At 42.2% G+C, this 14,818-nt stretch overlaps 1 protein-coding gene across 8 annotated transcripts in view; it reads right to left on the bottom strand.

Annotated features, from left to right (window-relative positions):
* LOC144491600 (serine/threonine-protein kinase WNK2-like) overlaps positions 1-14,161 on the bottom strand; it is a 200,261-nt gene extending 186,100 nt beyond the window's left edge. For all 8 annotated transcript variants that reach the window (XM_078209644.1, XM_078209645.1, XM_078209638.1 and 5 more), the window contains exon 1: positions 13,392-14,161. In XM_078209644.1, the coding sequence (XP_078065770.1) occupies positions 13,392-14,078 (687 nt within the window). In that variant the 5' untranslated portion in view covers positions 14,079-14,161. The remainder of the gene's footprint in view (positions 1-13,391) is intronic.
* Between the last annotated feature and the right edge of the window lie 657 nt (positions 14,162-14,818).

The raw sequence follows: 14,818 nt of genomic DNA, 5'->3' as shown, positions 1-14,818 counted from the left end.
TACAGAAGAGGAAGTTTAATAGAAATGTTCAACATCATGAGGTTTTAGGCTGAGCAGGTAGAGCAACTATTCCCTTTAGGGGGGCAGGGGAGGGGGGGGGGGATGCGCAGACTCTCAGATTTAAAGTGACTACCAAAAGAACCAAAGGTGATGAGAAAACATTTTTAATGCAGCAAGTGGTTAGAATCTGGAATGTACTGCATGAAAGGGTGATGGAGGCCGATTCTATCGTGGTTATCAAAAGGAAATTAGTTGAGCACGTGAGGATAAAACATTTGCAGGATTATAGGAAGAGTGGGCGAGTGGGATTGGTGGAATAGCTCTTGTAAAATGCAGGTGGAAGTCAATGGGCCTCTTTCTGCACTTATGATTCCCACCAATTTATATTAAATATTCAGGTCATTTATGCAAAGTTAAAAACATTAGGGGGAGAATCTTCAACCCATCTCCCAGACCAAGAGCACTTCATTATAATAATCAAATAAGCGAAGAGAGCCTGAGTAGAGTTTATACCTCTGCCACGCTGTTAACTCAATGTTACTACAAGTATGTAGCCTTTGATGCGTTTCCCTGCCTGGTTGATGCTCTAACTACAAAGTTGAAAATAATTCCACCTCAATGAGGAGGCTTCAAGCCAATCCACATCCAATAATCTGCTCTGAAAACTCTGCCCACATTTGGGCAGTTGTCACAAATTTCACCACTGTGGCTGAGACAATCCACAGCATTTGAAAAATAAATCAATTCACCTCATCTCCCTATATTAATGAATCCTTAAGATTCCAGGACTAGGATCCACATCTTCGCCAAAAGCTAAGCAGTTTTTCCTTGGGCCAATCCCTGGCAGTACACCAGCTCTTGTTGTAATCCCTCCATTAGGTTTTGTGATACATTGTTTACAGATAAATAGACTAATAAATGGGGTGAAAAATGTTACCTCCACCCACCTTCAGTGGAGCTAACTAATAGAAAATGAACTGCATGGGCGTTATATAATGTACATTACCCGAAGTGCTTTTGAATATTTCATTTATGAAATTAAAATAATTTGGTCTAAATGCAGACTAACTGATATTGATTGCCAAGATTAGTCAACAACTCCATTATTTTTGAATACGACCAAACAGATTATACAATCTCTGGCCTTTTTTCTACAATTATTTCAAAGAGAAGATGCACATGTAGATCATATTGTTTAATTCAGCTACTTCTCACCAATCACAAGATTGTTATGGATATCATCTAGAACTCCATAACCCACACCTCCCCGCTGCCCCACGGTAATAGTTTACTGTCAAATGATTCAAGGTATCTCCCTCCCCAGCTTTACCCAGAAGTCCATTCCGAGTTCTGATCAGTGTGTGAAGAATCTGCTCTTTTTTGTCCTAAATTTACCATTTACTAGTTTAAACCATGTCTTTTGTGCTTTTACCATTGTTTATTTTAAAATCAGCATTCAGGATTAATATTTTCCCCTATAGTTTACCATCTTATTCATCCAAGACCAACTCTCAGGCACCTATATTACGATGTCCCAGTTTTTCAAGCCCTTAATTATCGCGCAAACCCCTGACACTAGGCAGCAAGCCTCATGGTTCTACTTTTTACTGTCTCCAATACTTGAATGCTTATTCTTTCTCAGTGGGCAGTGCGCTCAAGGTGACAACTGCTATTGTACAGCTTGACCATTACTTCCTTTGCTGTGTTACCCAACATTCTATTGACTTTGGTCATTGTTCTTTTGTATTTATCTGCCATACTAGCGCACTGCATTTCAACACAATTTGTGAAGTACTTGCATTGTTCACTTTAAATTTCATCTGCCATTGTTTAGCTATTTTGTTTGGCTCACTCTGCAATTTTTGGGCTGTATCTTTGATTCAATTCCCCCTTCAAACTGGATATCTTCACAAATACAACCAGTTCCCGTTGAGTTTTTGAATCAAACAGAAGTTGCAACACTGTGCCCTGGGACACCCCAGTTAATACTGCCATTATTGCCCTAATCAGCATCCAATGTATCCTATATATTAGCTATTTTTCAAAAATCCTTTGAAATTTATATTCCTGATTTTCAAATAAATATTTTATAGGATATAGGTGCTGCTGGCTGGGCCAGTGTTTACTGTCCTTGAGGTTGAGGAGGCAATTAAGAATTAACCACATTGCTATGAATCTGGAGTCACATGGAGGCCAAACAGGCAAGGGCAGCAGATTTCCTTCCATAAAAGGACATGGGTGAACCAGATGAGTTTTTACAACAATGATTTCATGGTCATCATTAGACTTTTAATTCCAGATTTTTTTCATTGAATTCAAAAATTTCACCATCAGCTATGCTGGGATTCGAACCCGGTCCCGATTACTAGTCCAGTGACAATACAACTAGACCACTACCTCCCCTATTTGATATTTAAATTTATTTTACATGGAATCTAACAAAGGCAGCAAATAGAACAAAATTACAACAAATCCAATGTAATTTTCATACTAACTTGTTCTGTGTATATTCTAATACATTTCCCACAACATTGCAATCCAGAATAGAGCAGTTCCTATTGCTTGCTGCAGTTCTATGGCAGGTTAATTGTCAATGTTACTTGGTCATCATCTAACGAAGCGATTATACTGAAATATATAGGCCTCAGATGGTGGTCAGTGCACCACTTTTTACTGTGCAGCACATTTTGAGCCAACAGACTGCTTCAGAACTATGAAGAGTCATACACTACTCGCTTTCACTCTCCACAGATGCTGCCAGACCTGCTGAGTTTTTCTAGTATTTTCTGTTTGTATTTTGTAATGACTTGCTCTTGGTTTGTAGACATTTCCCAGATTATTAGTATATAAAAGTGTCAGAAACATCACAATTAAAAAGCTTTCTACTGTATCTACATTCCAGCATTGTTAAAACATTGTTTAAAAACTCACTAAAAATTACATTCTAATGATTGTAATGGCAGCTTTTTACGGAGTGCCAATTTTAGAAGCCATCAACCAGCCTGTTATGAGTCTGGCTGTCAGAAAAATATCCTGTGCACGATGAAATGCAGTATTGCCTGTTAAAAAATAAATGCATTTCAGGGCTTGTTTTCAATGCAATCTCTAGTTTTGCACGAGCATGACCTTAGAAGACACATGCACACACTTCAAACAATGATTTTCAAAACTTTTATATTACGGTGAGGAGAATGTTGGGGGTGGGGGGAGGGAAGCAGTGAGGAGGGGTAAGGCCTGCAAGTATTGCCGAAGCCCAAGGATTCCAGAATTTCCAGTTATCTAAATTGAAAATTGTCTGCTAATTGCCATGTACTTCTGTTGATCTACCAAGTCAAAGTCAATCAATATTCAAAATACATAAATTCTCAGAACCAATCATGGCACACTGTACACCCAACCACAAACATCTGATAGCCTCATGGATCCTTCTCGGACTTGCAGGTGCCAACCCAGTTTGGAAACATGTAATTTAGTACTAAAGACAGATATATAATCTGGCTTCCTCATTATTTGTTCAAAGTATAAAATATGGCTAAGTAATAGCACCCTCACTTGAGTAAGGGGTTGTTGGTTCCAGAGACTTCAGCACATCACAGAATCATGATGATGCAGAAGGAGGCCATTAGGCCCACAAAGTCTATGATGACTCTCTGCAGACCAATCCAACCAGTCCCTTTTCCCACTCTTGTTCATTTCCATCAACTGCCAATCCAATTTATTTAAAATCTTTCAATACCTCCACTTTTGTAGGCAGTAAGTTCTAGATCATTAACACTCACTGCTGCATAAAAGCCATCCCTGTTGACACTGCAGTATCTTTGCAATACTGCACTGATATGTCATCCAAAGTATGTACTCAATTCTTGGGAACTGAACCCACAGATGTCTTACCCTGACAACTATGCTACTACAACTCTATACAATTATGAGCCATGTTGGAGCTGAATAGAACTTTGGTGAGGCCACTGCTAGGGTACTATGTGCAGTTATGGTCACCACATTATAGGAAGGATGTGATTGCAGAGTAGATTCACCTGGATGCTGCCTGGGATACAACATTTAAGTTACGAAGAGGGGTTGGGTAGGCTTGGGTTGCTTTCGTTGGAGCAGAGAAGACTGAGGGGGTGACCTGATCAAACTGGACAAGATTATGAGGGACAGAGTGGATAAAGAGCAGCTGTTCCCCTTAGTTGAAGGGTCAGTCACGAGGGGGCATAGGTTCAAGGCGAGGGGCAAGAGGTTTTTTTTAGGGGGGGGGGGGGGTGAAGAAAAATATTTTTACCCAGAGGGCGGTGACCGTCTGGAATGCACTGCCTGGAAGGATGGTAGAGGCCTCACATCCTTTAAAAAGTACCTGGATGGGCACTTGGCACATCATAACATTCAGAGCTATGGGCCAAGTGCAGGTAAATGGAATTAGACGGGAGTTCAGGTGTTTCTAATGTGTCGGTATGGACTCGATGGGCCAAAGGACCTCTTCTGCACTGTATGATTCTATGAATAAGAATAGAATTTGAAATGAGAGTCAACCTTGTGTGGCTTTTAAATGTATTGGTATAGATACACATTTTACTTGTTCACAGGATACAGGCATCACTGGTGAATACTGATAGCCACAAGCTCAGGATTGGCACCACAAGTACAAGAGGGGAGATGAGAAGGAATACCTACCACCTGCCCAGGAAAAAGGGGACAATTTAGAAGTAATGGCTCACCACAAAGTTATTAGAACCTTGAATATTTTATCACGTAACTACTAAAGCCAATCCATCAACAGTGTTTAATACAAAATTATACACATGAAGACAGATATAAACTGGAGGTGGAAAAACAGTCATGAACAGGAGTGGCTAACTTAACTCCTCCAGTTGTTCCACCATTCAGTGAAATCATGGTTAATCTGTAGCCCAACTCCACATTCTCACCTTTGACTCATATCCCTATCATTTTCACAATTTAAGATCAACTGATCAAACATCCACTGCCATTTGCAGAACCAAGTTCCAAACTTCTGCTGCCGTGCACAGAAATATTACCTTATTTCCCTCTTCAAAGGTCCGGTTCTAATTTTTAGACCATGCTCCCTACTCCTAGACTCCAGCACAAGCAGCAGAAATAATTTTTCTCTACCTAACCCATCTGATGCCCAAACTGCTCATAACGTATTCCAGATGTCAATGAACAAAGTTTTTGTATAGCTGAAGCATGACTTCCATCCCCTGTACTTCAGTACTGATATTTTAAAAAAAATCAGCATTCTGTTAACCCTTCTTGAGAATTTTCTGTACCTCATAGAAATCATAGAAACCCTACAGTCCAGAAAGAAGCCATTCGGCCCATCGGGTCTGCACCGATCACAATCCCACCCAGGCCCTACCCCCATATCCCTACATATTTTACCCACTACTCCCTCTAACCCACGCATCTTAGGACACTAAGGGGCAATTTTAGCATGGCCAATCAACCTAACCCGCACATCTTTGGACTGTGGGAGGAAACCGGAGCACCCGGAGGAAACCCACGCAGACATGAGGAGAATGTGCAAACTCCACACAGACAGTGACCCGAGCCGGGATTCGAACCCAGGTCCCTGGAGCTGTGAAGCAGCAGTGCTAACCACTGTGCTACCATGCCACCCCGAAAATGGGATAGGTTGTGCTCATTATGTAACTCAAAAGAGCCTTCAGCTGACATTATCTTTTCACATTGTTCAGTTACATTAGTATTGGTTTATATTATAGAATCATAGAAACCCTACAGTGCAGAAGGAGGCCATTCGGCCCATTGAGTCTGCACTGACAACAATCCCACCTAGGTCCTATCTCCGTTACCCCACTAATCCATCTAACCTACGCATCTCGGCGCAATTTAGCATAGCCAATGCACCTAACCTGCACATCTTTGGACTGTGGGAGGAAACCGGAGGAAACCCACGCAGACATGGGGAGAGCGTGCAAACTCCACACAGATAGTGACCCAAGCCGGGAATTGAACCCAGGTCCCTGGAGCTGTGAGGCAGAAGTGCTAACCACTGTGCCACCGTGGCACGATGTAGGGATGTATGTACCTGTTCATCTTATTTTAATGATCTTTGTAAATGGACCCTAAAGTGCCCCTTTGGACCTCCATTCACTCTTTCTAGTCTTTCATTCAGAAAGTGCCTTGTTCCATCCTTTTTAAGTCCAAAGTAGATGATTTCATATTAGTCTACATTAAAACATATTTGCAAAGTAGCTGGATAGGATGAGAAATATTTGGTAGACTGTCAATTTTAAAATATGTAAAATTATTCCATTGATTCAAAAATACTTGTAAGAATTGTTGAGGCAATTTAAATTACACAGTAGCTATAGTCTCAGTTGAAAGCAGTTTCACTTCATCCTGACACTGCAATTATAGTGTTAATGCAGTTTCAGTTCAGAATTTCAAGAGCGGGATGAGTATTGTATGCATTTAGCATCAATATGAATTAGAAAACACTACCAATAAACATATCATTGACTGATGCTCAAACTTCTCAAACACCAGTTTGCAAACCTTGTGGATTACCCAGAACACCAGGTGCACCATTCCCGCATGCAAAAACTCCCTATCCTCTAATTTGAATAAATGGCATCTTGTGCTAAATGCTCAAAGGAACATTACTTTCCATTGAAGTTACATTAACTTATTCCCAAGAAAGATTTTTTCTTTATATTTAGTCATAATTCTTTTGCTAGTTTTCCCAAATAATCATACCCACATCATTTTTCAGCTTTATGCCTCCAACATCTCCATTCAAAACTTCAACCTCTTTTTTGACAGTAAACCCTGACCACTCCAACAGTGAGTTATGATGTGTAGGCACTTGGGACAAAGGAAGATAAGTTCCCCTGTTCTTTCTGAGGTATTAGTTTGTACTTCATTACATTTACAAAGAAAATTGTTACAAGCTTCATCAGCAATGCCATAACAAGCAGGTTAGGAAAACAGCAGATCTGGTTCTCAAAACTAACTCATATAATACATTGTATTATAATACTTTGCATATTTTAAAAGTGCCCACAAGATAAATAGAGTTAGAGTTCTACCTTTTACATCTTTTACAGACCCAAAGACAAAGGTATGACCCATACTATAATCTGAATGAAGGTGAGCTCATCATTTGATGGGTAATTCATCCTTCCAACTCTGGACTACAATTAATTAATTTATTTCAATTTTATTGGTACTGCTACAGTCTGTGCATTTCTCTCTCCAGAGCACTAAATATAACTCCTGCAACTTTTTTTTAAAGATTTCTAGGATGGGCTGACACTGTCAAATCCACATTTGCTGCTCTTCACCTGTTATCGGATGGTGAATCTTCTCTTAATCGAAGACCTTGTGACAGTCACCCAATTCTAACTTATTCCTTCTTGACTTCAAAGCTGTGATACGTTTAACTTGCCTTTCCGTCCTCCAGTAACCTTGAGACTTTTAAATCACAAGTTTAGCATCACCTAATTACTACTCTCTGATTCACCTCATTCCCATCACCATTACATTCCCACTTAGCTTTGCATCGTCAGGACACATTACTCTCGGATCCCTTCATCCAAGTCATGAATATAGATTGTAAATAGCTGAGGCCCCAGCATTGATCCTTGCAGCAGTTCATTAGTTGCAGCTTGTCAACTTGAAAATGCCCCATACATCCCTACACTATGTTTCCTGCCTGTTGGCTAATCCTCCATCCACATTACTATATTACCTCCAATTCGATGAGCCCTTATCTTGTGCATTAATCTTTTGAGAGATACTTTACTAAATACTTTTTGGAAATCCAGATATGTTACATCAATTTCCCCTTTATTCCTTTCCTCGCTGCATCCTCAAATGTGTCAAACACAATTTGCCTTTCATAAAGTTGACATTGTCTGATCATACTATGATTTGCTTGTTAAGACTTCCTTACTAAAATATTCCAACATTGTCCTGATGACCTGCTGTCAGGCTAACTGGCCAGTAGCTAGCAAGATCAGCTGAAGCACCAGCTAGCTGGGCAATAAAAGTGGCCTGATCACTTCTGGATGAGAAGAGGAGTGGAGAAGCAGTAAAGCAATCAGCTAAGGCTCCAGCCTCTGAAAACTTGCCAGTAAGGCTTGCCAAAATTATACGTGTTACTGTGAAGGAAGGATAGGGTCAGATTCAGCTTTGCTGCTCCTTTTTTTCTGAAGAGCAAGTGAGTTTATTAAATGGAAAAACAGGTCACAAAAACTTAACTTTTGAAGTCAGAGGGATAGATCCAAATAAATTGTTGTTTTTTTTTCTTTGGCACACTCAGCTAAATTTCCTAGCAACACAATCTGGAAGGGCGAACATCTTAGCAATCATACACGGTTACCCAACTTGCATCTACCTATAGTTGTCAATAGTTGAGTAAAATTTGTGGATGCAACAAATTACCTCAGTGAACAATGAAGCCTACAAAACATCATTCCAGATTTTAATGTGGAGACAAACTATATTAACAGTTTTATTAGTCTCCCAACATACCAACACCCAGATTGCTAGCTTCTTCCTTTGTGTCATAGTCATAACCTAAAATGCTGATACCAAAAAGAAAATAAGTACAAAATGTAGGGAAACTAGAAACAGGCAAAAATCCGATAAATTTGGTGAGCAGAATATGTTTACATTATTCCAGACATGGGAATATTCCATTTGCCACTCCTAATGCAGATTTTAATGGCAACCGATTAAGAATGTGCACTTTAGGTGCTTGGTACATTTTTTAGGCTAAGGTAAAAGTAAGAGGAATGGAACACTGAGCCAGGTGAAAACGCTTAGAAGAGTAACCAAACATTAAAGATTAATTTGGTAACGGTCTTAAAAGGAGGCAAGAGTAGTAGTGTAGTGGAAGAGTTTAATTAAAGTTCAGTTAAATATTATTGATGCATTAAATTACCAGCTCATGAAATAAAGGAAGCAGAAAGCAATGGGTGGTTGGGAACTATTGAACTTCCACAAGAACTGGCTTGATGGATGAGTTGGGCTAGATAAAGCTCAACAAAAGGAGGTAGATGGCAACAGACTAGAGTTAACGCGCTGCTACAAAGGCTCAAATCCCACTAAGACATGCTGGTGGGATTTAAGTGCAATTAATAAATCTGGAATATAAAGCTAGTCTCAATAACGTGGCCATGATAACTATCACCAATTGTTGTAAAAACTCACCCTGGTTCCCTAATGTCCTTTAGAGAAGGAAATCTGCCATCCTTACCTGATCTGGTCTACATGTGACTCCAGACCCACAGCAATATGTCTGGCTCTTAAATGCCCTCTGAAATAGCCTTGCAAGATGGGGGTAGACAAAGACACCCAATGATAAACACATTGGAAATAGAATAAGTGAGTAGCCTGGGGGATGGGGAGGTGCACTTTAAAAACAAAGTACTTCAGATGCAAAAAAGTAGTCTAGTGGAAGAGTTTAAATGCCCACTGAAATAGCAAAAAAAACTACCAACTATGCCATGCAAGAGTGGCATCATAAAATAAATAACATTTTGAAGATATAGAGCATCTAGATCGCAAAAATATATCCATAAAACTAGACTAAATATTTCCACAATTTGCTCACCATTCTATATAACCCTCACCCTATATTTTGCATGTTAGCCGATGAAGGGTGATAACATTCTCCCCCAGATATAAATTGCCCATCATCTTGTATGAAAAGTAACTGTAATCTCTCCAGTGCAAAATACTAGGGACCACATCATTTCTGGATTTTGGAATTTACTGGATTATAGAATGATGTTAGAATGCAAGTATGTGAACCAGAAAACACTGCAGATAGAAAGATTTCCCTGAAGCACAAAACAGCGATAGAACATAAACCAGTAATAAAAATTGTTTTACTGATCCAAATACTGCATCTTCCATGTTTCAACTAAAACAATGCCATGAGTTGCTTGGGTCTGCTCAAACTTTCTGGGTAACTAGCATTTCCAAACAATAGATTTCTAGACTGGAAAGGTTATGATGTATTTCATTTCAACATAACAATGGCATTTTGATGGAATACTACCTGCTTTCTAGAATAAGTTATTAAAACAAGATTTTGCTAGCCAAACAGAACAATGCCAGCATTATTCTACTTAGAACTAATTATGCGACTTTGTGCATTTCAAGAACAGTTTTACCATAGATTTCTCAATAATTAGCATTAGATTTCTCGGCTTAGATTTGTCAGGCCAACTACTAAACACAAACATTCAAAATAAACAAATTTCATTGTAGAAATGAAAACATATCACCTGCAAGAATGCAACAGGCTATCAACAGAGCCAACTCTTATACATCCAATATAAACAAACAGACTAAAACAAGATTTATGTAACCCTGCATTCCTGGAATCATTTGAAAGAGTCAGAGCTGATTAATCTTAAAAAAAACAAAATTTAAATGTTGAACCTGTTTACATAGATTCATACATTTCTTTTTGAGCCTTATATTAACGCAATTCCTTTTGTGATCCAGGTTATATAAGCACTGTTTTCTAATACCAAACCTATGTAATCTGAATGGAGAGATTTCAGCTACACAGCATCAAGACGACAGATCAGCATGTACTAAGTGCTGGCAGCTAAAGGCTCCATCATTTGGTAAATAAGGACTTCATAAAATTCACTCTCAAAAATATCTTTAAACCCCATCATTCTCAGTGATTTAAAAGATGCATGCAGTGCATGTACTTGCACATGTGTTTGTTAGTCACTCTGCATGCTTTGAATAGATAGAGGAAGATTTGCAATGGTGTGTGTGTGAGGGATATCCTCATTTGACCGTTCATCACAGGAAGTGAGCACTGACCACAATTTACAGCACCCATTAATGAAGATTCTTCTCCATAAAAACAAGTGCCGGAAAAAAACTCACCAGGTCTGCCAGCATACAAGAAGAGAAAAACAGAATGTTTTGAGTCTGATATGACTTCTTCGGAATTGGACTTGAAACATTACATCTGTTTCTCCATAGATGCTACCAGACCTGCTGAGTTTCTCCATTAGTTTGTTTTTATTTCAGATCTCCTGCATCTTCAGTACTTTGCTTTTAATCACTTCTACGTATCTGTTTCTGTAATGGTTGTACAAATCAGTCCCATCAACAACCACCATCCCCATCACAACCATCTTATCATAGATAGGCTCCACAAGAACCAACAAGTTTAAGCAAGGCCACAGAAGAGATAGGAAAATTTGTTCAGTGAGACCAGCATCTGAATCTTGTGACTCAGGGCTCAATAATGTACTACTGAAGTTCCTGTTCAACTTCATTTCAACCCCTGGGAAATTACATTGCTCAAAAAGGTTGTTGGAAGAATCGTACAGAAATTGTGCATTTTTCTCCCTACATAGGGAACTTCCAGCAATTGTAATTTGCCCTAATGCCAAAATATACTTAAAAAGCACCAGTGTCATATCATGCGAAGCGAGATCACATTTGCACCTATTGTTGCTTAAACCAGGGCTTCCCAAATTGTGGGTCACCACCTCCAATAGGGTTGCAAGGTCCAAAGCTGCCGTGGAGCTCCAACTGAACGCTAACAGCTGCAAAGTCACATTAAATCTTCATTTTTTTTCCTATTGGCAGGCATGGTGGACAGATCTTTGAGGACCAATTGCTGCTGGAACAAAAAGTCTATGAATAGGTGTTCGTGTTTTTTTCCAAAATACCCTGCAGTTTAAACAATTCCCACCGTGCTAAACCCCCTTCGCCCAGTTAAACTCTCCAATTCCATTCAGGAGTTAACCAGCCCCCACCCTGCTCCGGGGTCACATCAAGTCTGAGGCATTAAAATAGGGTCACACCAGGAAAAGACTTTGGAAGCACTGGCTTAACCCCATTCTAAAGGGAAGCAAGTAACATTTGGGATGATGAAAGTGGGTTTTGCAGAGACAATTGCAGCGTCTTTGTGGTAAAAAAGATTAAATATCTTCTAAAGGATCTGACATATTTTGTCCACAGGACAAAAAAAATTGCTCCCCTCAATCTAAAATGTACTCATGACAGGAGGAAGATGTTTCTACACAATAATCACCAGACTCTGAACACCACATCGGTTTCGTTAGGCAAGTAAACACTATAACCTCAGGAAATAAATCTAATTGAGTATATGATATGATTCTATGAGTAACACAAGTTTCTTCATATTCAATTGAAATGACAGCTATTACACTGATGTTTTGGAAAGTTCAAATAGAATTTCCTTTCAGCTTAAATCGCTCAACAATCAAAACAATTGGGAGTTTATTACTTTACGTAATGACTGATCAGAATCTGGACTGAATCATGTTTTCTAGAATATCTATTTAGACATCTCACCATCTAATTATGGTTTTGAGTACTGCAATGCCTTCAGAACTTGGCCGATATGGTGAAAAAAATTGAAAATAACCGAGCTTTTGACGACAGCATTTCCTTAAATTTGAACACCCACTGTAACAGATCATTTTTCTCTACACCTAACCATATTAGTTTATGTTTTATAAAACCAATTACTGTCCGTCTCGAGCGCTGATCAGACGGCTGCGCAATTCACTTTTTAAAAAATTAGCCTGATTGCAACTAACCCGAAATTATTTTTAAAAAGTAAAAAAGGTAAAAATTTAATTCATAGACACTGGACTAATTTTAATCCATGATTTAATAACTGTGACACAACGAAAGGGGCGTTTCAGAGCAAGGCACTGAAGGAGATTTTAAAATCCTCTCGGGAGGCAATGCAGAAACTTCAAATGCGTTAACCGGTGTCATCATCCCCTCGCTCCCAGACTTCTTCAGATCCACAACAAAAAAAAGGAGTTTTCCACCAGGGATGACCAAATTGACATGAATTTAATAGGTGACAGGGCGGGTGGATGAAGGGGGAATAAGCATGTTATAAACACAGGTAATGGGCTAGTTTCCCCAGCTTGACAAGCGTTACGCTTAAAACCTCTTGCGTCAAGAGAAACGAGCTGACTGATCTCAATCCTCCACGCAACGGGCAGCGGTTTTATCCCTCTTCCTTTACATCCACCCATATTCGACCACCTTCGAGACATGTTTGTGGCAGTGGTCAGATTCACAGAGGGTGAGGCAGAACTAGAGCTGTAACATCAGTCACTTTAGATCACAACCTGTCCCTTTAATAACTTGCTTGCATGTTGCAGCGATGATGACTTGGGGAGAGAGAGAGAGTAACCGCTCTTGTTCACACAGCAATTTGACATTCAGGGTGGAAATGTGTCAAAGCGGTGGGGCACGGAGTTTGAAACAATCCCCTCTCCTAAAAGCTCTGGCTGAATGAATTAAATGTCACTACAATGAGACAGCACAAAGGGGCTGTTTGACAAGGGTTGCAGCTCAGTGTAAAAGCACCTTACCTGCAGCTCACACCAGGCCACCTCCAGCCACGTCTCGGTGTCCAGACCCTTGTAGACAGTTTTGAAAGAGCCTCTTCCAAGTTCGATGTCAAACTTGAGGAACCGGCCGTCGGGGGAGGTGGCGACCGCTTTCATCTCCGATTCCTCCTCGTTCTCCTCGCTCTTGCACTTGGGCAGCTCTCTGGAGCTGTCGGCCGCCCTGCCCTCCCGCTCCTCGTCGGCGCTCACACTCTCGGTGGCGCTGCCTTTCTTGCCGCCTTGGCTCTCGGTGCTGGAGCCCTCGGCGGCGGCTTCGCCTTGCAGAGCTCTCAGCGCCGCTGTCTGAGGCGGCGCTGCCGGCGTTGGTGGCGGTGGCTCGGGCTCAGCCCCGTTCTGCAGCAGCCGGCTTGGCCGCTCAGCCCCCGGCGGCGATGGAGGCACCGACAGCGGCACCGAGAGCGGCACGATCCGCCGGACGAAGCGCTGATGAGTGTGCCGCGGGTAATCGGGGCTCAGAGGGCTGAGCCCGGCCGCCGCCGCCGCCGCCGTTCGCCTCCTCATCATCGTCGTCGCTGCAGCGGAGTCCATGTTGCTGCCGGTGGGAGCCGCCGCCGCCGGTCCACCCTCACCGCCCCCGGGGCCACCCCCGGAGCCGCTACCCTCACTCGCTCCCCTCAGCTTCCCACTCACACTCCCCTCAGGCTCCATTTAAATCCGTCCGAAAACAACTGAATAATAAATAAAATAAATTGTCCGGCTTTCAGGGGCAGAGACTCTCCGGGGGATGGGAGCACCCCCCCACACACAGACACGAAGCCTCGCTGCAAAGAGCGCAGCCCCGACTGACGCAGCTCTCTCTCTTACCCCCGACCCCCCCTCCTCCTCCTCCTGCTGCTCCCCGGCCCCAGCTCAGCCCCCCTCCCCGCCCCGCGCACACCGCCGCCGCCTTCGCACAACCGCCCCGGAGCCGCAACTTTATCCATTCAGATCCACAGCAAAGCCGGCTGAGCGCTCCCGCTGCTCGCTCTCTCCCGCCAGCCCCGCGCTCCCGCCGCTCGCTCTCTCTCCCCGCCAGCCCCGCGCTCCCGCCACTCGCTCGCTCGCTCACTCTCTCCCGTCAGCCGGGCGCACGCGCTGACCCGCCTCGTGACAGCCGCGGCGCGCCAGCGTCAGCGCGCGACCCCCTGCAGCCGCGTGAGCTGCAGCGCGGGACCTGCCCCACAGGTGGGGTCACCCCCATCCCCATCCATTCACCCACACACCCAGCTATCCATCCACCCACCTATGCATCCATCCATTCATCCACCTGTCCACTCACCCTCCCACAGTCCTACACATCCCACCGTCCATTCAGCCATCCCCATCCATTCATCCATCCATCCACCCACGCACTCACCTACCCATACATTCATCCACCCTCCCACAGCCCTACACATCCCACCCATCCA

Source organism: Mustelus asterias, chromosome 3, assembly GCF_964213995.1.
Source record: "Mustelus asterias chromosome 3, sMusAst1.hap1.1, whole genome shotgun sequence".
NCBI classification, from domain to species: Eukaryota; Metazoa; Chordata; class Chondrichthyes; order Carcharhiniformes; family Triakidae; genus Mustelus; species Mustelus asterias.
This window is presented reverse-complemented; position numbering and strand designations above follow the sequence as displayed.